The sequence below is a fragment of the Ixodes scapularis genome, unplaced genomic scaffold (assembly GCF_016920785.2).
Source record: "Ixodes scapularis isolate PalLabHiFi unplaced genomic scaffold, ASM1692078v2 PGA_scaffold1__304_contigs__length_218370807, whole genome shotgun sequence".
NCBI lineage: Eukaryota > Metazoa > Arthropoda > Arachnida > Ixodida > Ixodidae > Ixodes > Ixodes scapularis.
This window is the reverse complement of record NW_024609846.1, coordinates 37,034,508-37,059,204: the sequence shown is the minus strand read 5'-3', so window position 1 is coordinate 37,059,204 and position 24,697 is coordinate 37,034,508. Positions and strand designations below refer to the sequence as shown.

Genomic DNA, 24,697 nt, shown 5'->3' with positions numbered 1-24,697 from the left:
CTTCTCGTGCGCTCTGGATGCGTTCGCACACTCGAAGCCCACGCTCGAGATGTTAAAGTGTTACCGAAGGTAGAAAGTTGGCGCTGGGAACGGGACAACTGAAAGATTTCTTAGTGGTTTTCATCATGCCAGTGGCTATAGTGGTATGATGCATGTACTAAGCACTCATACGTAGTCCTGGTAAAGTTCCCTATGGTGGGCCCTTGGAAGTCCATAGTGTCGTTCCAGATGTGACATATATATCTACCTGAATTGGCGAGCTGACGGCTGAAATGTCTCAAAATCGGCATCTGTTTGGGGAACATTCATAAGCCTTAAATATATCTGATGTATTTGTTCTGCTTACTCACAAACCAAACAGATGACCGATCACTGCTACCTCCAGAGCAATTTCAGCGAATGATCAGGCGCCAAAAGTGATTGGTTCTGGAAAAGCAATCGGTGAAGTGAGACGTTGCAAGTTAAATGGGATGTTTATTCTCCACATATTACGTTGTCGTCATTTTCTGCAAATGCTCCGTACGAATCGCATCCATATGCCCCTCAGGGGAGCTGAGTAGAAAAGACACACCTGGCCTTTTACCAGAGGGGCGTAAAGTTACACCTCAAAAGCTGAAGTATACTTTGCATGTTTGTAAAATTATATTTTAGAAATATAAATGGTTACTCTCTGCTGTTAAGAGCAAATCAACCTCCTTCCTCCGCGGCTTGAGGATAATCCGCTGGATGTGCAAGACGACGAAAGTTTAATGGGACCCATTAATTGGCTCTTTTCCATCCTTCGAAAACATCTCCATCATAAAAACCCGAGACTGAAAATAAATATAAAAAAAAAAGGTTAACCAAGCACACCGTCGCAAACCAAAAGGAAAATTCAGCCTCGGGTTTTCATTATGGAGTCAATTTACCAGCTTGCCTGCGTTTTTTCACTTTGTTCGGAAACAATCCCGCGCAGTGCAGCCATGACCCTGTAGCGCTAACACGTGCAACGGCGAGCCCATTTAAACCAACGCGCAATGTTACAGATGGTAAATTACACCGCCGTGCTACTATACTTTGTTTCACTTTAAGTCCAGACGCCACCAACGCTACAGGCTGATAGTACCAATCAATCAGACAGCGCAAAAAGCGCGCCGTCATGGTGTTCGCCATGTTTCTGTAAGTGTTGTTTCATCTCTGAACCAATCGTAAACGAAAAAGGCCCAGTGACTTGCGCTTTTAACGTTGCTTGATTGGTCCCATGAGCTCGTAGCGTCGTCTGCGTCTAGACTTAAGCTATATTGAAGTCTAACACTCTAAAAAAAAAAAAAAAAAGCCCGTGCGTCTACTTTCTCGCAAACCCCTCGGAGAGCCAATCACCGCAACTTACGGAGGCAGCTCAGCGAATGACAATGCCGAAACATATGTTTATACCAAAAAACGCAGACTGAGTTGTGACATTGAGTCACGCTTGTATTGCTTAATCTCACACTCAGACTGCGTTTTTTGGTCTAAACATATGTTTCGGCATCGTCATACGCTGAGCTGCCTCCGTAAGTTGTGGTGATTGGCTCTCCGAGTGTTGTGCGGGAAAGTAGACGAACGGGCTTTTTTTAGAGTGTATATGCAATAAAATTTACCGAGGTGCAATGCTCACCTCAATTTAGGCTAAATTGTGCCCCTGAACCTTGCTGGCAAATATTGTTCATTTATGGCAATTTTTTTTTTTTTTTTTATCTCAGCAGATACGGAAAACAAGCATTTCGAGCGTAATCTATGTTTGAAACCTCTAAAATTAACAGCATTACTTTGCGACTGTTCTATTTCTTTCATTTAAGTCTACATACTATTGACCTGTAATTCATTGCATATTCTATCAAGCGCTACCATGAATATATAAATACATTTGGCGCAGTAACAGATATTCCTCTTTCAGTTAGGGGGCGGAAAGTGTCCCGCGAGTCTTACGTTGCAGCAGGCCGTAGTCGCATACAGCGTAAGAAATAGAGGGCGTGTTGAGTCTGGAGCAGCTTACCAGTCCGCGACCAATGGTGATAGCGGCATTAACAGATACGAGCGCCGAACAGCCAATCACGAAGCAAGAGGAGTGAGGAACATAAGCGATGTCCTGCGTTTCTTAAACTGGGTCAATAACTATTTAACGTTAACCACTATACTTTTTTCCAAGCTTCACTACGACCGAAGTAAAAAAAAGCAGAGAAAAAAAAAAACAGCTTTTCAATGCGTTTAACTAGCAGCAAAGAAATGATCATAAAAGATAAAAATCAGATCTAAGAAAGTTCTCACAGTCACCTTGTTATGCTTAGGTTTTTTACTTAGTGATTCGCTCTTCGGAATTCCTCTAGGCTAATGCCGTGACGCTTGTCGAGTGACAAAAAAAAAGCCTCGGACCTTGCTGTGTTTTACTCTTCTTATGCATTCTGTGATCATAGACAAAACCGTGCACCCCAAAAAAAGTTTGCGAGTTCACTTTCCTGCAGAAAACGAAGACAGCCAATCACTGCGAACAGTTGAAGGAGGGTCTCAGTGAATGACGAAGCTCGAAATCGCTTAGAAAAAAAAATCACGAATATGATGTGCGCAGGGACAGTGAGCTCGACGATTCACTTCGCTCATTGTCTCTGCGCACATCGTTGTTTTTTATATATATATTTTCATTATGTGTTGCATCATTGGCTGGGATCCAGCGGCGTACCAACTTGCTTTTGAGTGGGGGGGGGGGCAATCCAGACCCCCCCCCCCCTAGGGCCGGGGGCGGTCCTCTAGGTATCCCTTGGGCACCGCCGGCCAGTGTTTGCCCTGTCCAGGGGCGGCTGTTTCATGGGGGGGGGACACATGCCTTGCCCCCCCCACTCTGAGAAATGGGGGGGGGAGGCAAGCGCCCCCCTTGCCCCCCCCCCCCCCCCCCCCGGTTGGTACGCCCATGCTGGGATCCTTCTGCTGTTCACAGTAATTGGCTGTGTACGCGTTGTGCAAAAAGAGCAAACTCGCTGTAGACTTTTTTTGCGTTTTTGGCCTTTTGCTTACGACGGTTGCTGGAGGAGCAAATGCATCTGCCATCTTATACGGGTAGAAACTGAGGAGAGGAGGAGAAGAGAGCGCGCGGAGACGTCAGAACGCCGAGCTCTGATTGGAGTGATTAGTGGGTAGACCTAAAGCTGCCTTTGTCTCTACTCAATCTTCGAAGGAACCGTTACTAGAGGCAGAGGCAGCTATAGCTTTGCGTCTACTCCGTCTTTAGAATATTAATATAAGGTACTATCTAAATCAGTGCGAGAAAGGTTGACGAGAGCGATATGAACGAAGCCGGCCGTAAACGAACCTTGCCTACCTCGAACTCTGTTTAATAAAAAAATACATGCCCGAAAGGAGAACCCACGCGGAATCTGAATTGTGACTAATTTATCTTTAGAAACGTGCTGTTTTTATTACGACAAAAAATAAGAAATAAAACGAAAATGAGAAATGTCCTTACGCCTCTTTTACGAAAACGCGTTTGTTCCCGAACCTCTCGCCATCCCTACAAAATGTACATTTTTTTTTTTACTCCCTTTTGTTGTGTTTTTTTCTTGGATTCGCGGCTGACATATCGGCGCGAGGGCTTTCCGGGCCTTTTGAAAGGCCATCAGCCTTATCACCGAGTTTGAATTTCAATATGGATCTACGAGCCGAGGAGCAAGGCGCGACACATACCAGGTGGCGTGTACGGCGCCATCCGATATATCATACTTTCTCTAGATGCTGATAAATGGAATGCGCGGTGACGCTCTCCGAATAATGCGCTAGTCCCGCGCCGCAGCGGTCCGCACTCTATGCCGAGATGTATATGCCAGGGATTCCGGCCAACAGTCGTCATGTTGTGCGAACGATCTTCATCTGTCACTAAACATCAGATTAAGAAAAAAAAATGTCTGGAGGAAGCGAACGATGCGAACACAACGAACCCCGCAGGCGAAAAGACGAAAAGAAGAAAAATAACTTTAAAGAAAACAAAAAAACTTGGTGAACCATGATCACTAAATTAGGTTACTTGCTAATTGTAATTGAGCTAAAGCAGTGCAACTGCAGACGATGAAATTTAATAAATAACTGCAGCAAAGTAGGTAGTTAAGGCAGTTGATTCATTGTTTTGAAATGTAAAAGCGCCGCAAAGGACAAGGGCTAAGACGAAGAGATACAACACAAGGCGCATCGGGTCACTGTAGCGTTGCGTAGAATATGAGCGTCGTCTGCTCTTTATAATTTTGCTTTTGCGTAGATGCTAGTGTTTCTAAAAAAAAATATATATATATATTGTAAACTAAGTATGTAAAGTGAAGTTTGTATTCCATTTATTCCAGTGTTCAACAAATTGAAAAACAATAGAGTTTGTGTGGTCCCGCAGACTTATGCATTTCTAAATTTCCTGCACACACATTAGTACGCGAAAAAATGTGCACTTGCGAGTAAATATGTATTTTCTTTATCCGGACTAAACTAGTAAGGGTACACTGACCATCCGCGAAAGTGGTTTCGTGTCTTGTGAAAATAAGCTGGAAATTAGTTTAGAGATAGATTGTTAGAAAACAAATTGTCGAGGACAGCGGAAAAAAAAAGTTATACTGAAATTGATTGTCGAAGGTAAACCATGTAGGAATATTTTTTTCCATCGTGTCCTAATCAAGGCCACTTTTTTATATTTGTTGCGAATCTCCCAAACTCTCAGATTTAATTAAATTGTTAATAGGCGCTCAACAATACTGGGAACAGATACTCTCTCAGTTGTTATTTGGTACAAATTAAAAGACAAGTATAACAGATGGAAGACAACGATAAAGACCGCTGCGACACCGACGTTTGTGAACTTAATTTAAACAGCCCTCCACCTTAACCCCTCCTCCTAACTAAGTGTAAACTCGCGCGCTCTTTACAGAGAGCGATCAAGATTTTGCGTGGTGTTCTTACGTGTAACTGTCTTAACTGTGAGTTAAGCTCAATACGCTCGAACAGATTGATCCAGTACTTCCCTCCTTCCTCTTCCAAGCTAAGACCATGTTTACGCCGGCTGTACCTTAAATAGAGCTTGACTCATCCAAAAATTGTCCTCTAACCGATTTGTTTTTAGTTCGTTACACCCTCACTAGGTGCCGAGGATTAACTATGGGTGCGAAGCTTACCGCAGCCTGCCATTCTTGAGCTTCTGTGGTAACGCATGGTGTGTTTTATTATGTTCGCTTTTTTTTTGTCATTGTGATTCGTTTTTTGTTGTTGCGGCTAATGCCGAATTTTTATTGATTGTGAAGCGACGATGGGGCGGTCGAGATTATAGAGACTAGCACAATTCGTAGCAGTAGGCAACAGACTACTGGATCTGAGCAAAAAGTATTGATTATTTTTGAAGGTTTCAGACAAATCTGAAGAAGAATAAACTTGCATGTGTACATCTTCTTTAGAGTTTACAACTCCACATTACAGTTGACGTACAACGTCGTAGACCATCGCGTGTTGATTGCGCCTTGTTCTCTCAGTTGGAAAAAAGAAAGTTTTGTATTTCAGTGATTAAAGTTCTACTAAGTTGTCGTCTGAGACAATCTCGTTGTATGACGCAAACACCATATCTATGCGCCCTACTCATTTTTTGAAAAACACGAAATTACAGTTCTTTGTTTCTATTAAATACGGGGCCGAACGTCGCTAAATTTTTCTTTTATCTAAGTCATATCTATAAAATAACTGTGTAGCAACGTCGGTAGTTCATCATAAAATGTATCATGCCAAAGCTTTACTAAAAGACAACCTTAAGCAAAGCCTTTTTCCATTTCTCCGTGCGTAAATCGTTAAAGTGAGAATTTCTCATTTTGAGAGGGCACTTTACATGAACTGGTTCATTCCTAGAATGTTCAGCGACTGGAACCCCTGTGCCTAACTTGTAGTAAGTACGACGCCATGTTATTTTCTTTTCATAAAAAAGAAAAACGTCGACTCTCGCACCTTGGGATAATGGTACGCCTTTTTGCTTATTTTGTGCCATAATTTTATTATTTATTCTTGTTTTCTCGTGTGTGTGTGTTTTATTTTTTGCGTACGGTTAATTCGCCTGGCGTATTTTGTGCGTATTATTACTACTCATTTTTGGCCGAGTCTCTTCTGTAATGCCGTTGGCCCCTAAAGACACTCTAAATAAATAAATACATAAATAGTGACACAGTGAGGCTAAATATGACAGTGTCCTTTGACGGTTTTGTATTTTTATGTTTTTTGTATGGCAAGACTGACAGGGCGCAGCAACCCTGGTAATCTTCTTCTTTTCAAGAGCCTGTCCCATTTCAATATTACTAAAACAAAACAGTCTGAAGCGCCGCCGTAATGAGATGAGTCACCTTCTCATCTTCAACTGATTTTGACAATAGTGCACCACCGAAAATAACTCCTATACTAGCCAGTTCAAGAACCGTGCTGCTTCCAACCGTAACACCTACACATCCATCTATATCTGCTTACCTACAGAGCAGTTTGAGAGTCACTCGGCGAAGGACCGGGGAATAAAAGACGCTTGAACAGAAAGGTTGGGTGTGCAATTTGACACCGAGCATAGCGTTTCACACGTTCATGTCCATGCTCAATGTCACATCGCGGACACCACTCTTGCGTCGAAACGTTTTTTTTTTTTCCGGCATCTTCATACGCGTCATTATCATCATACTGCCCCCTTTGGGATGCAATCCGCAAAACAAATAATAATAAAAAAACTCTCTGTATATCATAGTGATGAGTGCTACGAGTGCTCTGCCGAAAAGTAGACGCAAGGGTGTCTTTATACACTCTAAGAAATAGGGGGCGTATAAGGGAACAGCCCTTGTACCTTATGTAACACCCCAAAACAAGGATTCGACGTTCAGTCCAGAGACGTCGAATCGGCGATACCAACCTTCAAGAGCGTCTTGATAGTCGACCGATATAACTTATTAAATTAGGTAATGTACTCATTAAAACCTAAAGTAAGACAATGAATGTTTTTTTGGCCCTGCTCCAAAACGTCAGTGTTTTTTTTTATGTGATTTTTCCAAGTCTTTGATACTCACATTAGCTATTAAGTACGTTATATTAAACAGCTATCAAGACGCTCGCAAAAGTTGGTATCGCCAGCTCAACGCCAGTGGACTGAACGACCAAATGTTGTTTTGGGGTGTTACATGTTGGACAAGGGGTGTACCCCTATACTCTCTATTCCTAAGAGTGTAGGGGCTACAAGATCTAGGTGCATTTCGTGGGTTTTATGCCACGGGCTTCGTAACGCAATCCAGAGGGCTACTACACTACGTGGACGAAGCACATGGGTGAAAACAGGCACAACGGCGATACGGGCACGGGTGGAGGAAAAACGTACAAAAAAATCAAAGACATCCTTACCTAACGTACGATCTGAAACAAAAAAACAGACACCACAGAGTCAACTACAAAAGATCTACGGACTACCGGGTGGAAAACACACGAAAGTGGGACACGTTATCTAGAACGTGCAGTGCGTTCATAGCAGGTTCGGATATCGGTCGTGCATTGCGGTGCAAATCCGTGCATAACAGCGACGTGCAACTTCCCAGCGCCAGACGTGCTTCTACTGCATTCGAGGGCGGGTAGCCGTGTGCGGCAAGCATGCCTTCAACAAAATTCAAAACGTGTCTACACCTGAAGCATTTGTGTAGGTGACAGACAACTTTATCTCTAAAGAAGCGTAAAACAACAAGAAATTTCGTTTTTCGTTTTGTTTCGTTTTTTTCTAATTCGGCTAAAATCAATATTTCCAGTTAGACTCTGTGCTTTGTTTTTCAGCTCTATTCGTCGGTTTTGACTCAAACCTCGGTAAACAAGAACGTTCAGCCTCCCGTTGGTGAAAAACATATACCCGTATCGAAAATCAACAACACTTAAGTCAATATCACGAGATCTTATTTGTCCTAAAATGGACTTCCTGTACTTCAATAAAATTTTGTATGAAGAAAGATTATAGCGAAATGTTATAGAGGGTGTCTTTTTAAGCTTTGTATTCAAAGAACCGTGAAAGCTACACTCATGCGCTTTGTGCAGGTGCGTCATACGGCCAGGGGACACAGTATAGGAGGCTAATTGTAACGATCAGTCGGGCAATTAAGCAAAAGTTCTTAATTAACTTTTTAATTAGTGAAAATAGACATATCGTTCCAATCAGAAACTTCCTAAGCGTCGTCGAAAAACATTGAATCAATTGTTTTTAAGAAGGTATAAAGTAGGGATGGAATTTTACAGCGTTTCGTCAGGACACTCAATTTCAATGCGTTTTTAGGTTTCTTTTTTTTATTTTTTATTAGAGCGCATCTTTGCGCTCGCGGTCCTCCTTTCCAGTGGCCGAGATGCGCAACACATCCTTCGAACAGGCAAGGCGGTGGTTTCGCGCCGCGATCACCAGGGAGCAGGACCGCGGGCGTAAAGATGCGCTCCGATATGAAACCGAAACCTAGAAACGCGTCCAAATGGAGCGTTTTTCAGAACGCTATAAAATTCTGCACCCGCCTTATGTTTTTTTTTTCTTTTTATGCGTAGTTTTTGTGTTTTTCGATGACGCTCAGCTAGTTTCTAAATAGGACCATGTGTCTATTTAACTAATTAAAAAGTTAATTACCAATTTTTATTTAATTAGCCTTGCCGTATAACTCACCTGCACAAACCGCATAAGTGTTGCTTTCACGGCTTTTTTTCAAACAAATATGTAAAGCTTAAAAAATACTCCCTGTAAATACACAGTTTATTTCTGCACTTGCAAACTCGTATGGTTTCATGTTTACTCTATAAAGGTTCATCGTGTTTTTTGCTGCATATCAAATCACAGTCATCTCTAGAGAAAGCTGGGTCAACTGAGGGACAAGGGCATGAACTCAGCAGCTGCAGCAAATAAAAGTTAATATTAAATCAGATGCACGTCAAGAGTGCATGCCCCGCATTCGTTAATTCCAAAATTAAATACGACAGTGACCTGTTCATAAAGTGCTTAATATTTTGGTAATGATGATTAATATCCTTTGACTCCATGGCTCCACATCAGGTTTACGCTACAAGCATCTTATTGTTTGACACGAAATGCAAATCTGATGATTTCCAAGCGTATTGCTTGCTCATTGTAAGACTCTTTCCGTATCGCACGCCTGCTGAACACCGTGTAGAAAAGCCGCGAAAACGAGAGTTGATTATAGTTTTAATATTTTTGTGGATAAACTACAGGGAGTGATATGTACTCTAGCTAACCAAACAAATTCAACCGAAGCGCAAAGATGTATCGACGGGTCACAAAAACCGAATTCCAACAAGAAAACACAAAAAAAAAAAGACATGGCGTTGTCCTGCAGCTTGTGTTGGTGACGTCGGACAACAGTTTTGTATGTAGAAAAAGTACACAAATTACATTAGCAGAGTTAACGAAATCCGCTCATTATGGCGGGGCCAGACATCACCCGCGATATGTACCAAACGCTGGTCACGTGCCTTATTAGTGAACCTGTGCGAACGTAGTTTTTGTTTTGTTTTTTGTCAAACCTACGCGTTTCTCTGGGGAAAAAAAAAACCACAGTACAATCCCAAGAACGTATACTTTAAGGTTCAAGAAAGCCGCAATGCGGCCAGGTATAAACACTGACAGTGTAAGCAACACAGGCCATGACTTCTCGTGTTCCCGCTTCTTGCTTGAGATCTCGTTCATCAACGTTCTTATCGGCTCGTGCCGCGATCTCGTCAACTGAGGAGCGTTAGCATTCTCGGGGCTTGCCACGCCTCGGATTTCTTAAGGCGTCGGTGACCATAGGGTACAGTTTGGACAGGAAGACTAGACACCCCAGGGTTGCTCCGAAAAACCGTTATTTCATTCGCGGGCCAACTGTCGTGCTGCGCCGGTATATTAGCATTGCTACGCAACCCAAATGAGTAGAAAAACAAAAACAGGAAAAAAACGTAGTAATACATTTTAAGGAACCTGAAGCGTCTGCTCTTCAGCCAAGCACTCGGGAGACCCAATCGCGGCAATTTACGAATGGCATTTTGTGAATGACGGTGCTAATCATACGTTTCACGCCCCCCCCCCCCCCCCCCAAAAAAAAAAATAAATAAAAAAATTTGTTTTGTGGCAGTTACAGCGGCGACCGTTTTTTTAGGCTTAAACATATTGTCGCGGATGCAAAAAATTAAAAATAAAGTTGTGATCGGCGAGATTCTGCCAAAAAACAAAGCACAACAAAACATCAACGAGCATCGAAAGCGGCAGGAGCGAACGTTGCGGCGTCGGCGTGACAGCTGGCTGAGCGAGTCTGCGAGATTCAGTCAGCAAGGCAAGGCCACTCAGGGCTCCTTATCTACTATACTCGGTTTCTCGAGTATTCGGGTTAGAATGTTCGAGTGTCGAATACTCCAGGGAGCAGTGACTCGGCATGGTGATGTTGGCCTTCTCATCTATTACACTTGGGGCAAGAGCATATGCACGAATCTTCTAGATATACGGAGAACCGTTCCCTCTCGGCCATGCACGCACGCCAGTATCAACTTCGTCATTCGCCGAGCGCCCTCCGCACATTGCAGCCATTGACTCGCCCAAGTGCCTCGCGGGAGAGCGAACGCTCAAGAATTCTTAGAGTGTATACCCGCTTAGTGTCATTAAATCGTGCAGTTTGGCAACGTTATTCTCGTGTATGCCGGTGATTTATTATCGCGGACAGCTTAATTAAGAACCGCAGGGTGTGGCTTATTACCTTCCCACGTATTGCTTTCTGATTGGCGCCTTGGATTTTTTTGTAGGCTGACGTAACGATCTTACTGGCTGTGGAGTGATGATAGGATGCTGGGGAGGCGCCATGCTCTGCGTTTCTTAGAGCGTCAGTAACTATACTGCGTACCAATTGTTTTTATCGCAGCTGGTTTCTAAAAAAAAAACTTAAAAGCAGCAGCAGGACGCCATACAGCGCGAGAAAGGAATGGCGAGGGCTACCGAAGAGGCAAGAGTGAGCAAGCACACACTGACCTCGGTGTCGTGCCCTCGGGACCAAAGGGACTGCAGCTTTTCATGACTTGCAGGTTTCGAGCAAAGACCTAGTGATTGAGTGAGAAATAGAAACAACAATAAAGGGGAGGGGGAAGGCCCCCCATTCGCACCACGCTGCTGGAGGCTCGCGTCAAGATAAGACAGCGAATCGAAGCTGCAGCAAAGCGCCACACAACTCTTGGTTCTTATGGCAACTCCTAATATTTTCTCAGGCAAGCCTTCGCGGTGTTGTACAAAGACGACACTGAATCATCGCGAACCAGCGATCATTTGAATATTACGTCGTGCACTTAGAATCAAAAACGCTGCCATGAAAGCAGCTGGTGCAGTGGCAAATACTCTCTTGGGGCACTACCATGAGCGGTAAAATTGCGCGCCACTCTAATGGGTCATATTCTCGCCAACAGTGTCACGCAGCGTACAACCCGTACAAAACGATAGTGGCCCCATCCTTCACGCCTGCCTGCAAAGTTATATTAACCCGATCATTGTTCACCTAGAGATAACAAAATGGACCGAGAACTGACCTCGCCATTTTCTGGTGGTTCACCGTTGCCGAAGGTACTGGAAATGACCAGAAGCAAAGGCTCGAACTCGAGGTTGACGAAATCGTAGTCTTCCATGCACTCCACCTGGAAGCCAGCACGGCAACTACGCAATCAACGGCTGAACCTCGAAAGGCAGTCCTCAAGGAATGACATTTCACAGCGTTCTAAAAAACGTCCTGAGAGAAATGATATAAGTGCGCCGTTTTGCGTCATCTCTAACTTTTCCCCGTTGCCACTAGTAACTGACACCACACGGAACGCGAGGTGTGGTACGTTATGTTCCCGCATTCTAGGTTGTGCTATGTCCTTCGGCCTTATTTTTTCGGCCACTACCGCAGTTCCACTAGCTGTGGAATCCGGAGGCAATGTAAGCCGAGCGTCTAATCATCGCTCCACCGGGGAATAGTAATGAGGTGACCGGGACTTGCCAGTTCTGACGCTTCTTAAGCAATCAATGAGTAAAGATGTGATGCAACACAGCCCCGCTAGGGGAGCTTTTCCCGAAACTCGGAAGCGTTCGCTGACATATTTCACAATCGTATAGAAGCTTTAGTAATAAAAAAAATGAAAGCCGTTTACAAATCCCTGTAACGCCGAATTGGAGCGCAGTTTTTGAGGAGGAGTAGGGAAGGGTACTGAGGGGGGTCACGTCACCTGCGGGTAGTCACGTGACCTCGGGGGGGGGGGGGGGTCACGTGATCTCGGGGGGGGGGGGGGGTCACGTGACCCCCCCCCCCCCCGGTTACGCCGACGCCGACGCCGCCCAGGCTGGAAACGGGCCCCTAAAAGCTGCGCTCTAAAATATAACTATGTTAAGATCTAACCTATACTCCGCTTCCCATTAAGTCCAACCTCAGCCAAAGCAACAATTCAATGGAGGAAATCAAGCAGAGCAAATAGTGCATCGCCTTGGCACTCGTTTCTTTGTGTTTTTTTCGATCACCAGCCAGACCAATCACGCTCAAACAAAAGCAAAAAGAAAAATGTGCAAGATTTCGGTACATTTTATATGCGTTGTCGGTTTAGCCGTTGATATAGCAAGCTCCCAAAGACGACGATCTCCATTACGATACATTTTTTTAGCTCTCCTTGATTGGTTCCCTTGGATCGTAACCTTGGCGGCGGTCATACATAATGTGACAGCTGAAGCTGCGAAAGCCGTCGTGGCAATAATTGATGCACCCCTCCGTTTTCCTTGGAAGAAAGTGAAGAGAACTATAGAAGTAGGTAAAGGAGTCGAAGATGAGCTTTTCTTTGTTTTCGAGGAAAGTAGGATTTATTAGGGCTAATTTCCTTCTTCGTCTTTATTTATTGGATTGGGTCCTATCACGTACCATAAATTTAGATTATCTGACAGCAATTCCGTGGACAATTACTTGGTGCGAGCGAGGGCTTCCTGATTTCTGAGGGTGGCTATCGCTTTTTCCGAGCTATTAATGCCAGCTAGTTCCGGAACATTATAACTTTCCATTTGTACAGGGAAACGCATCGAGCGGAGTGAAACGAAGTTAGCGTTGACTCGATGAGGGGTACTTCGGAAGCATTTATAAATTCAAAAAATAGTCCCTTCCTTTATGGGAACTTTATTCGATGCTAAGTGGACGTCGATATACCCCTCAAAGTCGTGATCGGTTGAATCAGAAATTGCTTCTCTTGCGCCGTGGTGAGATTTGACTGTACATGCAGACCAACACTGTTTACAAACTAGCCCGCGTTTGCTACATCAGGTGCAGACATTGCCAGTGCGCAATATCCACACCAGGTTTTTGCGCACGCGCAAGAAACCTATTCGCACGAAGCGATGCGTCTACACATGCGCCGTGCCAACGGCAGCGCCACTGATATGGCGTGACGGCGGAGTCGCGTGTTGGCCTATGGAGTATGTAGTAGTGTCGGAACTACACAAGAGATTCCGCTCCCGAATTCCATGCGAAACATAGGGCGTCACTACGCCACTTTACACGAACGCGTCATTCTCGCAAAGTTACGAAAATGAATAATATTTCAGCGATTTTTTTTTTTGTATTTACGCACAACATGTAGGGGCATTCATAATAAAGAATAAAATTATGCTTGGCGGATTCTACACCGCTTCTGCGACGTTAGAAACAGGGCGAGGTATGAGTGGCCAAGTGACGTCATATGTCTTAACCTGCAGTGCTCACGTCGCACCCATGCAACAGACTTCACAAATCAGAAGACTGGGATGGATAGTGTGAAAGGTCAGGGGCTTATAATTACCGTTGCATTGAAGGCGTGCAGAAATATGTCGCAGAGGACCTTTGCATAGGTTTCCGACTTGCCGGTCTCGGTGGCGTACAAAATCTTGGCTTTGACGCGCTTGGCCAGTGCTTTGCCGTACATGGCAGAGGTGAACTTCACGGCGCTGCAAAAGTTTCTTCGTAATTAACGTTCGCTCGACGAACCATCTTAAACACAGGAGCTCTCCACACTCGCCATTGAGATAGGACAGCCAATCAGTTGACTTGAGTCGTGAGCACACACACCACACTCTAACATAAAGGCGCTGAGTGATTATTTATGATCTCTTCATGTCGAATCAGTTAGTAGAATAGGTTAGAAAAGTAGCCATGAAAGACAAAACCTTAATATGAATAAACGTTACGTTCAATTTTGAGTCTAAGGATCAAGAATCACATTAAATCGCGGGTCACAATACGGATTCCATCTCTTTTGTTGACACCTACGGTCGTCTCAGAGGGGGTTCGCGTATCCCAAAGACATGCCTGTAATGAATGCCGGCAAAAAAAGAAAACCGGCTTGTTTACGTTATTTTATTTTGATATGGTGGTATATCTCACGTGGCCAAAAATTGTTCAAAAGCTGTTCACTATTGCAAGCGAGCGTATAATGCGAGAACCCTCACTGAGGTATATCAGCAGTTCTGAACCTATCACAAAGCACTTGCGCTGACTACGCCAAAATAATCATTTATAAATCTATTCTGCGAATAAACCTGACACTGAAACATGTGTGTAGGCGAAATATCTAGCTCAGATCATGTTTGTATATTGCTCATGCTATCGTGTTACTAGAGGGAGTGGGTGCTCAAAATCGAACTTAGCCGACTATGAATTAATTCGTACATCATCATGCTTAAAACAGACAGCCCGAAAGGAAAAACAATATACAATTGTTGTGCAGCGTGCTTCTGACTCGATAGATAAGAAAGCATCGCAGCCAGGTGGCCTGCGTCTTACCTGGCAATATCCTTGAAGCGGAACTTGCGGGAATACCGTCGCTGGTCGTCCACCTTTTTCTGCCACACGTGCGTTTTCCAAGCCGGCATCTATGGCACATATTTCAAAAGCGTCATTAAACTCTAGGCGCAGATACCCGGAGCTATTTTCCGTTTTACCTCAAAAACCAGAGAAAGAGAAAACTTGGTTTCTTCGCGGATCGTTGCAAATTTTCTCCTTGATGTGATAAAACAAATATTGTATTCAAAATGGAAATAAGCTTTTACTTATGCATAGTTTTTTTTTTTCCTCATACAACCATATATCGCAAAAACTGCTTCCCGCAGCGGATGAATCATGCGCAAGACCTGCTTCGTTCTCGATGTGACAAACAATATTGACAGTTTTTTTTTTAAACCTCGTTGATTTTGTTATTGTTTTTTCTTTCGCTGTAAAACATCTGATTGCAGTGCTCCAAATTATTACCCTCCTTTATACATTGTTTGAACAACGGATGGTGCTAATAAAGGGACGTATTTCCTGCGACCCGTAACTTGAGCAGGAGAGCAGGCTCACTTCGCGGCTAAAAGCGAATATGTAGACCAAGAACTTCGACTTTTTTCGCAAAATCCAAAGGTATCATTATGTTGCTTCTGAATACTGCCGGTGTGGCTAGCACCAAAATCGAGCGTTTGTACCCATATTATGCCGCGATGAAATATTACGTTAAACAACGTTTGCGAAACCCGTGTAACTGAATGTCCTGTTTCTTGATAGTAATAGAGATAAATGAATCAGATGTCACCCCAGCATTAAAAGCTGCGGCTCCAGCAACAGCCATAAAAGAGGCAAATTACAGCGGAAAGCGTCCATTCCTTACAAGTTTTTCCAAATATCGTTGCATATATTTGTACATGTGACACTTAGAATAAAATGAGGAAATAATCATACAAGTGCATTCCGTAATACACTTAAGATGGCTGCCAGCACGCATTGTTCCTCCGTCTATACATTGTATGCAGTTAAGGAGATACTTAGGACAAAGATTAAGCGAGTAAATAATCATGAAAGTGCATTCCATAATATACTTAACATGGCTTCCAGCACGCATTGTTCCTCTCTCTATATATTGTAGGCACTTACGGAGAGTCCGAGCGAGGAGAGATTTATCAGTGTCCGGCTCGTTCTAAGACCGTCCACAAACCGCCTGGGTCGATAGGCTTGGGCAACTTTAGCTGAGCGTATCCATAGGCTCGCGGACATTGGAGATCCATTCAAATGTAGATTTAGCGGATGGGGAATATTGAGTAGGCATTGTTCCAATAGATCTAAGCCGCCTCTACCTGCGGGTATCGGAGTTTTCCAGACGACTCCGCGATAGCATAAGGTTAATTAATTCAAAGTTACGCGTTGCTAGCGAGACCAATTTTTTTTTTTTTTTTTTTTGCCTTGGGGAATTAATAATTAGCGAATCTTGCGGGCAGTTTTAAAATGTTCGCATATTATGAAAACTACAATAAGTATTTGGTTACGATGAGCGAAACTTTTCGTTCGTATTGCTTGAACGTTGAACCGGAACAGGCCAAACGAAACAGGTTATCACCCACATAAGCGACTCATTTAAAAAAATAATGATTACAAAAATAGAATGTTATTAAATCCATAGCCTCTTGTTTCGCTCAAATCAGGAAACAGACGAGATTCTGCTCTGACCTTTTTGATGTCCGTGTGAAATTATAAGTTCACGTTTGATTAGGAAAAGAAGAATGTAGTGGTGTTTCTTCTTTCACATTTATTATACCGAGAGTTTAAAAAAACGAAAGCGAGGCTTCACCCTTCCAGTTGCTTCAATGATCGTTCTTCGGAGTTCTAATCACCTAATGCATTAATCTTATTTGCTGTAGAGCGATAACGCGATGCTTAATACTCGCCAACTCCTGCGTTTCTTAACCTGCCAGAGACTATGCGGAGAGCAAGTCGTCTGCTTCTTGCGCAGGGGTTGCGGTGACGTCACAACGCCGAGCTCTGATTGGCTTTGATCTAAAGGATAGTGAGTAGACCTCGATGCTAAGTGCCTCGAGGTTTTTTTCGATCAGCCAAGAGCTCGGCATTTTGACCTCATCGCAACCCCTGTGCAACAAGCAGACGAACTTGCGCTCCGCATATACTCTGTTTCACTCAAGTTCGACCGCAGCCGACGGTACGACACGACGGAGCCAGCCAAGCTGCACCAAAACTGCAACGTCACGGCACAATTGTCGCCTCTATGTGTGTGTGTTTGCTGCCCTCGGCTAAACGAATCACGTACATAAAGTCCCCATGGTGTTGCGCTTTTTTTTTGGTGGGGGGGGGGGGGGGGGGGAGCTGATAGGTTTAGTCAGCTGGTAGCCAACGCACAAAAACGACGAGTGCGCCGTGACGGTACACTATTGGTGCTGATTGATTGGGTCCCTCGTATAGTATACCGTCGACAGCGGTCGGACTTCGTAGAGAGTTTTAGGGAATTGTTTGTGCACATTTGATACCGTACGATGGGTCTTTCGGTACAAACTGCGCATGTGCTACCGTAGAAGACTCGAGCGCAGTTCGTACCGGACGGTCCATCGTACCGTACCAGATGTTCAAAAACGGCTTCCTAAAAGCCTCTAATGTGAAACGGAGTACGTACAAATAACGGACACGCTCAACCAATGTCGAATATGGCTACGAAAAAGCAATCAAGAAGCGTTAGTCTTGTTTTGCAACAAGCACTCCCTAGAGCCGGAGTCGTACTGTCTACACATCGTAAGAGTGACACGGTGATCGCTGCAGACACGATAGAGAGTGTTAGGGAACCGTTTGTGCACATCCGATACGGTAAAATGGGCCCTTCGGTAGGAACTGCGCATGCGCTATACAGCAGAAGACTCGCACATGGGTAGTTGGTACCGGAGAGCCCATCGTACCGTATCGGACGTGCAAAAACGGTTCCTTAAAACACTCTGGTGACAGAATTACCTTAAGAGTGTTCGAAACCTGTGTGCTTCGTACGTACATATGTAGGCTTCGAACATGTCTGCAGACCATATTTGTATGACCAAACCGACAGGACCGTCATATACGACAAAAGAAACGTATGCCTCAGACAGCGTCTTCTGACTATCTTTTGTATGATGGGTCAGCGGTGGAACTACGGTTTAACGTAGTACTCTGGAGGAAAAAAAAACTGCAGGTGTGTACCGACCTGGTACTCGTAGTTGGGCTTGAGGTGATAGTAGAGCATCTCTTGATGGAAGACGGGCGTGAGACTGCCACTGAGCGGCGGCACTATCCACACCCAGTCGCCCGGACAGCCTCCCCGGAGCCTGTTCTCGTTCTCCATGTGCTTCATGAACTGCTCCGAGGCAGTGTGGTGGTCCACGATCGTCACGTTTGCTTTCTGCAAGGATCGACACGCTTGCCATTGCGCGACGCAGATCGCAAGCATGACATAGCAGTATTTTGAAGCGGTATTAGAGCGGTAGGTTTAATAGGGTCAGTCAACCTCAGGAGCCACGTAAGCAGAAAATGTGTAGGTCGGTCAGTCCGTAACCGCTAAACGATCTAAAAAAAGAAGAAAAAAAAAGACAACCGTTGCCAGAGATCGAACACCGGTCCCCGATGTGTAAGCCGAGGGTGCCGCTGACTGAGCTACGAAACTTTTCTTTCTTTTCTTTTGATTGAGCTACGGACCAAGCACGCAGGAACGGGAGGAGCAGAAGCAGATGGTTTCATAAAGCACGCGGAGCAGAGAGCGGTGGAAAGGGTAAGAATGAGAGGAGCAGAAGAAACAGGTGGTGCAGAGAATAATCGCGCGGAAAAAGAAGTGGAAAGGGCAAGAAAACACGCTTCCCCTCTCTTGATGACCCAGAAAATTCAGCGCAAAGGCTTTTTATCCGAGAGGTGGTGAAGCGAACCGCACGTAGCATCACAAAGAGAATGGTGTGACGTACGTAATTTTCATACAAAACCATGCCCCAAACACCACCTGAACTAAAAGCACCACCCACCCAAGGCACTGAAAGACTCAGGGTAATCTTGCCCTAGGTTATCATCCCGAAGTAAAAGCGCCACTCACCCCGTAAAGCTACCGCATTCAAGTGCGTTTGGTAGAATGACCAAACCGGCAGTCAATTTTTAATGCAGAATGAATTTTGAATGAAGTCGTTAAATTGTGCCGGGTCGTCGTACCGCGCCGTCATCAGCTAAGTGTAGTGGGATAACGTCCTGCTAACTATAGCAGGCCTCAATAGCTTCGTTCGATTTACCTACACTTTGTGCACTGGTGTAGGAAAGTGCCGGGCAGTTCACTTCCGGTATGTGCATTAAGATCCGACCGGAAGTACACCCCCGTACACGTTTCTGTACCGGTGCAGGAGGTATAGGGAAATCGAACCAAGCTATTATAGGTCACGTGGTCACGTGGTTGGAGCCACTATGAGTCAGAGTCAGGTGAATGGTGCCACTACGGGTACGTCAAGTCACGTGAGCACGTTGCGTGACGTCAGGTAACGTAATGTCACTACATGTTACGTGACAGTGTGACACGTCACGTCACGTTACACCATGACTTTGCACTTTATCGTCACGTGACAGCGTGTCCTCCCGTTATCACGTTGCTTAGATTCGTTATTATTATGTTAATGCGTTCCGGTTAAGGGACGTTTTTAGTGGTATATCACTGGAGTCTATTATTTTCTTAATGTTTTTCTCACATGCAGGCCAAAGGAGAACTCGGAAGTTTACCATTTAAGTTGGTGCCCCGGAGGAGCATCATGTACCACAACAGTAGTTTTCGTGGCAGTCTTTCAGTTCTGAGAGTTTAAAAAAATGCCCATTGCCGCATCCTTGTGCTAACGTGAAGCTCTGTAAGAAGTGTGCCGTTATTAGCACGAACAAGCATCGAAGGTTGTCCCTGTTTCTCGAGAGGAAGCGAATTGCTGCCATTAAAACTACTAGCGGGGCTTGAACCAGAACAGTAAAATTTCGCGCTTGTCAAGACCTTGTTCTAGTAAAATATAAGAAAATGACGTCGTCATGTCCGCGCTATGTCGCGCAGTCTACGTTGCGCGACACAGATGACAAACAGCTTGATCGGCGCGTTTTCGCATATTATTTATAAATGATAATATTTATTACTAAATTTTGTCGCCTAAATTGGCCTTCCGCATAAGATTATTCTAATCGTCGATTCGCGTCGATTGTCTCTGAACTGTTCAACAAAAAAGAAACTAAAGGCCCGTTCACACTCTTGCGACCGAGTACGACTGAGAGAGACGAGATCTCTTAAAACTTCTTAAATGTTTTTAGAATGAGGGAACACACTGGCATTGTGGCGCCATCTATGCGGTGACCCTGGAACTGCATTTCACAAGAGCGAAGCTTTTGCGGGATTTCCGAGGTCAAATGTGCGTAATACCCATAGAAAGGCTCGTTTATAACATTGACAAAAGTTTTTCGAGCCAAGAAAGAAAGGATAATGCGCGAGAAATAAAAAAATATGCCGGACCACCACCAAACAAACATGGCGGCTGGGTCAAGGTCGCGTCGGCTCGGCCGGGCCGCCTGAACGGGTGGCGCATTCAATTTAACAGATTTTCTTTTGTCTAATGCCTAAATTTATAGGTATTTGAACTGAGACGGTTAAGTGTAGCCGGTGCACATCAGCTTGCAGAGCTATAGCTGTGTTTTTTTGTTCTTTTCATGTCAAACTTTCGTTTCAAAAATTTCCTTCAAAACCGAAACTATGGGCTCCGGAGAGACGGTAATAGACTCTAATAAGTTTTGATCATTTAAAGGGAAGCGGCGATTACTTCAGAACTGTTCGACCGAGAGTAATTTTCAGATAACTCGCTTGCCTCAACCATACGACTTATCTGTCCGCGAAATCGAGCTTTTGTGCGTATCCGCGTTTAAGAAACAGCTCCAGTCGTCTGCTCGGTCAACAACACAGGCTGCAAGAAAATTACGAAAATTAAGCAAGCGCTTCGTGAGCCAAGGACCATGTCAACCCGCTGGCACCCCACTAAGCAGCTGATACTCGTATTTCAATTCAGGTCTTAGTTGTGATCGGGAAGTCATTTTGACGTACTATGTCCGACTAAAGCGATATTAGTATATTCTTCGGGTTGAAATATGAGCTTAGTTGACTAGCTATTAGGTGAACTGCTCAATAAAAGTATATTTGAGAGACAGAGAGATACTACTTAAATTTAGCCAAATGGTTCTAGCCGGTAGCACGGAGACGAATGCGGACAAAGTGAAGAGAGTCTCCATCGGAGATTCACGCAGAACCTCTCTGCATTGAACTTCACTTCGGAGCCTGAACGGAGAAAATTAGTATTTTTGTGGCCGGTCAACCTGAGTTATGTAGACGTATATTGCTGCTGGCTTCGACGAGGGTATAATATAAATATTAAGCGCGATAGATCATAATGCCGTGACAGCTTCTAACTTTGCGAGACGCGTCCCCCCCCCCCCCCCCCCCCTTTTGAAAGCAGATAATTTCCCTCATTAATCATATGCAACGAGTAGGGTTTCCCGAATCAAGTAATTGCAAAATCAGCCCAACTCCTTCAGTGTGGTCGAGAGGCTCCTTCGACGAAAAGCAGCCAAGATGAATAGCCAACGCACCGACTGGCGTGGGTGGCTCAAACTTGAAGCTAATCGAACACAACCAAACTCAAGAAAAGCAGCTATCGAACCTTCCCATTCGCTTGACTGCTATATTGGTGTTCCCTCCAGTGAAACCCCTCCGTCTGTCGTCCTCAGACCACTTTTCTAGTACATCCTTATAAAAAAAACACTTATCAGTTACCAAGTAGTCGTCACCTTGAATGCGACTCGAGACAGACAAGAAATGAAAACGTTTTTCCGCGATTCCTCCCCATCCAGGAAGTCGAAAGCACGCGACCGTGTGTTGTGGAGTAAACGGGCTTTCTAACACGTGATGAAAGCAAACAATTCTACTGTGGTTTCACCACACTAATGAACACTCAGGCAAACTTAAGAAATATTCGGCCCTTCGTCAAATTACATCATTCGCCACCGCGCCGACAGCACGTGTCCGCGAAAGCCACCAGAGACGCGGAGGGGCGTGGAGCGACCTGGACCGACTGGTTCCCGGTTTTCCCGCTTGGTGGCGTCAGTTTTGCTGGAGTCGCGAATAGATGGCGCCAGTGTGTTTTCTGGTTTAAGAAGTTTTAAGGAACCCAGGTTTAAGAGGTCGCAAGAGTGTGAACGGGCCTTAACGTAGACAAAACACGGAAACAGGCGATCTGTGCTAGCTGTGTCGCGTTAATTACCTTATTTTAATACGTCCGCAACTGATCGTTGCAGGTGCACATTTCGCACGCTGATATGCATGATTGCCGAAAGTATACCGAGACCATTCACCAGCTCGCCTGCGCAAAAGCTCTCATCTCGGGTGTCATTGCTTTGTTTAAGGTTAGAGTTTAATATTAACAAATTATTCAGATGTCAATCTCATTGGGGCGACCACAATAATGAAGCGGCAACTCTGACTTGTCTAGATCTGTTTTTTTTTTGTTTTTTTTGTGTTTAATCACAAAACGTTCTAGACTCTTCCGTGATCCTGTTTCCTTTTTTGTATTATGCAATCATAATGACCTTCTTTCTTATTTAGGGGTAAGTGAAGAAACCTGAAATCTCGATTGCACACATGGTCAATGCGTCTAAACAAGTAAAGACAAATCTAATCGTGGAAACTGCTCTTTAACAGCTACAAAAAAAAAGTTGTATAACGGAGAAAAGATCACTTAAGGGTGCTGCTGGCCGATTACAGTTTAAGTGTCCGTTCACTCGTTGAAAGTTCTTCTGATGCGCGGACAGGCCAAAGTCTCGTAGGCGAATATCGTTTGAACGTCTGAAGAGCAGCAAACAAAGGCTACACTTCAACAAGCGAAAATCTTTGGGAAAGTCGAAAGTCAGCTTTGACCTCTCGAAGTGTTGAAGAGCGGTGAAAGTTTTTTACGGCTAACGAATATCAAGACGGTCATCGAAAATGCGGCCGTTAGATCTCTTAAATTTCAACAAAAATTCTCCTTTGATCTCGTAGACCTTGCTGATGCACTTTATGGCGTTTCTTCTTTTAATTTTCGGGTCAATTTGGACATTTTGCTCGTAATAGTTTTTGCTTGACCTTTTTCCTTACGTACCTCTTCAAACTAGCTTCGCTCCTGCAATTTTTGATACCTTTTTATATTTTTGCTGCTGTGCATTCACCATTTTGATCTTGCTATCTTTCTTATTTTAAGATTGGCTCACTTGCACATTTTCGCCGCAGCGTAGACATGGGTAATTTGGGGGTTACAAAACGTAAGTTTTATATGGTAATTTTATAAAACAATGGCGGTGAAGTCATTAAACTTATACGAACTTGTTCACTGTGTGAAAACTAGCATCAGCAAATTCTGTTTTCCTACAGTGATTTTTTAAATGTCGAAAACAAAATGCTGAATGTATAGTAGACACGCTGGTGTACATTGAACATAAGGTAAACCCCTAGACGGGTGTGGAAAATCGTAAGAACGTTAAGAGACAGAAAAAAAACATGGGGGACACAGCGTATCAAGGTTACGCTGTCTGTCCCCTTCGAGGCGTTGTCGTCTCCTGTTTACCTGGCTCTCTTACTGTTTTTATTCTTTTCCACCCCTGCTTCAGGGTCTACCATCATCTTGTTTAGGTGTCCCTTGTACTTTTCTATAACATGGTGCTATAAGTGCGGGTTCTGCTTACCTGGAAGCTGTAGAGGACGGCCAATGTGAGCTCGATTACAGCTCGGTCTCGCCACAAATTTGAGTTGGTCTTCGTGTCCAAGCCGATGCGACTGGCTACTTCCTGCAAACACAAAAGAAGCATGCATCAAATATCAGTTTCCTGCTGAATGCCGTGGATTCGTATAAAAGGAGCGATTTATTCGCGTCTGAAGGAAAGTTTGTCAGCTCGTCTTAAAATATGTAGGTGTCATGGTTGATCTATGTCTTTTTAAGTAGTAATTAGTTGCGCTACTTGCAACAGCAGAAACCTTATGCAGTCTTCTCCCGCAGAGCAATTTTAAGAGCCATTCGCCACAATCTACAGATTGCGAGATGGAAAATATGTTTCAACCTAAGCAAAAAATCTGCGCTATGGCACTGAGCTCAGTGCCACAGAGCAGATTATCGATGCGCGGACCATGCGACTAAAATACCAAGTAGATTAGAAGTATATTAAAAGGATTCTTGACATATTGAAAGTATGCTAAAATTATATCTTTAAGTGCACATTTAGTTTTACATAAGTACTCAATTGCTTTTTACCAAGAGAAAAGAGAACGTGACTTTGAAAACACGGTATACTCATCGTACCATGACCTAAAAGGGTTTATAGTATAATCTGTTCAGTTACAAGTTGAAACTATGCAGAGCTATGTGAATGTTGGCTGCGTACGTTGGGAACGGCTGGGAAGAGTTTTTCGAAGTTGGCGATATTGTAATATATGAAGAGGTTCTACCTCAGCCAGGTTGAACCTCTGGACGTCGCAGAAGTCTCTCACGGCGATCTCCGTGACCATGTACCAGCCGTTGAACGGGCACGCTGTGAACTCAACCCCACCGAGGTCCAGCATCATGCCGGAGACGGCAGGCACGGCGTACCACTCCAGCCCCATCTCGCCGACGCTTTCGTACCTAGGAACACGAGGATACGCATCGTGCGTTCCAGGAAGGTACTTATCGGAAATTGGGTGTTTTCGAAACGTTATGATTATTTACACTATCAGTAAATCTAAGTGCAGTGAAGAGTACTTGTGCTGGTAAACTCTGCATGATCGCAAAAACACTCCATGAATACGACTGCAGTGCCATGCAGATTTTGCTTCACAGTCGAAGAAAAGA

The 24,697-nt window shown here is 44.3% G+C and overlaps 1 protein-coding gene across 1 annotated transcript in view; it reads right to left on the bottom strand.

Annotated features, from left to right (window-relative positions):
* The window catches only part of LOC8028726 (nitric oxide synthase-like protein), a 324,794-nt gene that overhangs the window by 31,895 nt on the left and 268,202 nt on the right, over positions 1–24,697 (bottom strand). The window contains exons 8-14 of the mRNA XM_029985989.4: positions 24,316–24,490; positions 23,559–23,660; positions 18,007–18,201; positions 14,805–14,893; positions 13,825–13,969; positions 11,563–11,667; positions 11,015–11,082 (exon numbers count right to left, since the gene is read on the bottom strand). Of these exons, the coding sequence (XP_029841849.2) occupies positions 11,015–11,082; positions 11,563–11,667; positions 13,825–13,969; positions 14,805–14,893; positions 18,007–18,201; positions 23,559–23,660; positions 24,316–24,490 (879 nt within the window). The remainder of the gene's footprint in view (positions 1–11,014; positions 11,083–11,562; positions 11,668–13,824; positions 13,970–14,804; positions 14,894–18,006; positions 18,202–23,558; positions 23,661–24,315; positions 24,491–24,697) is intronic.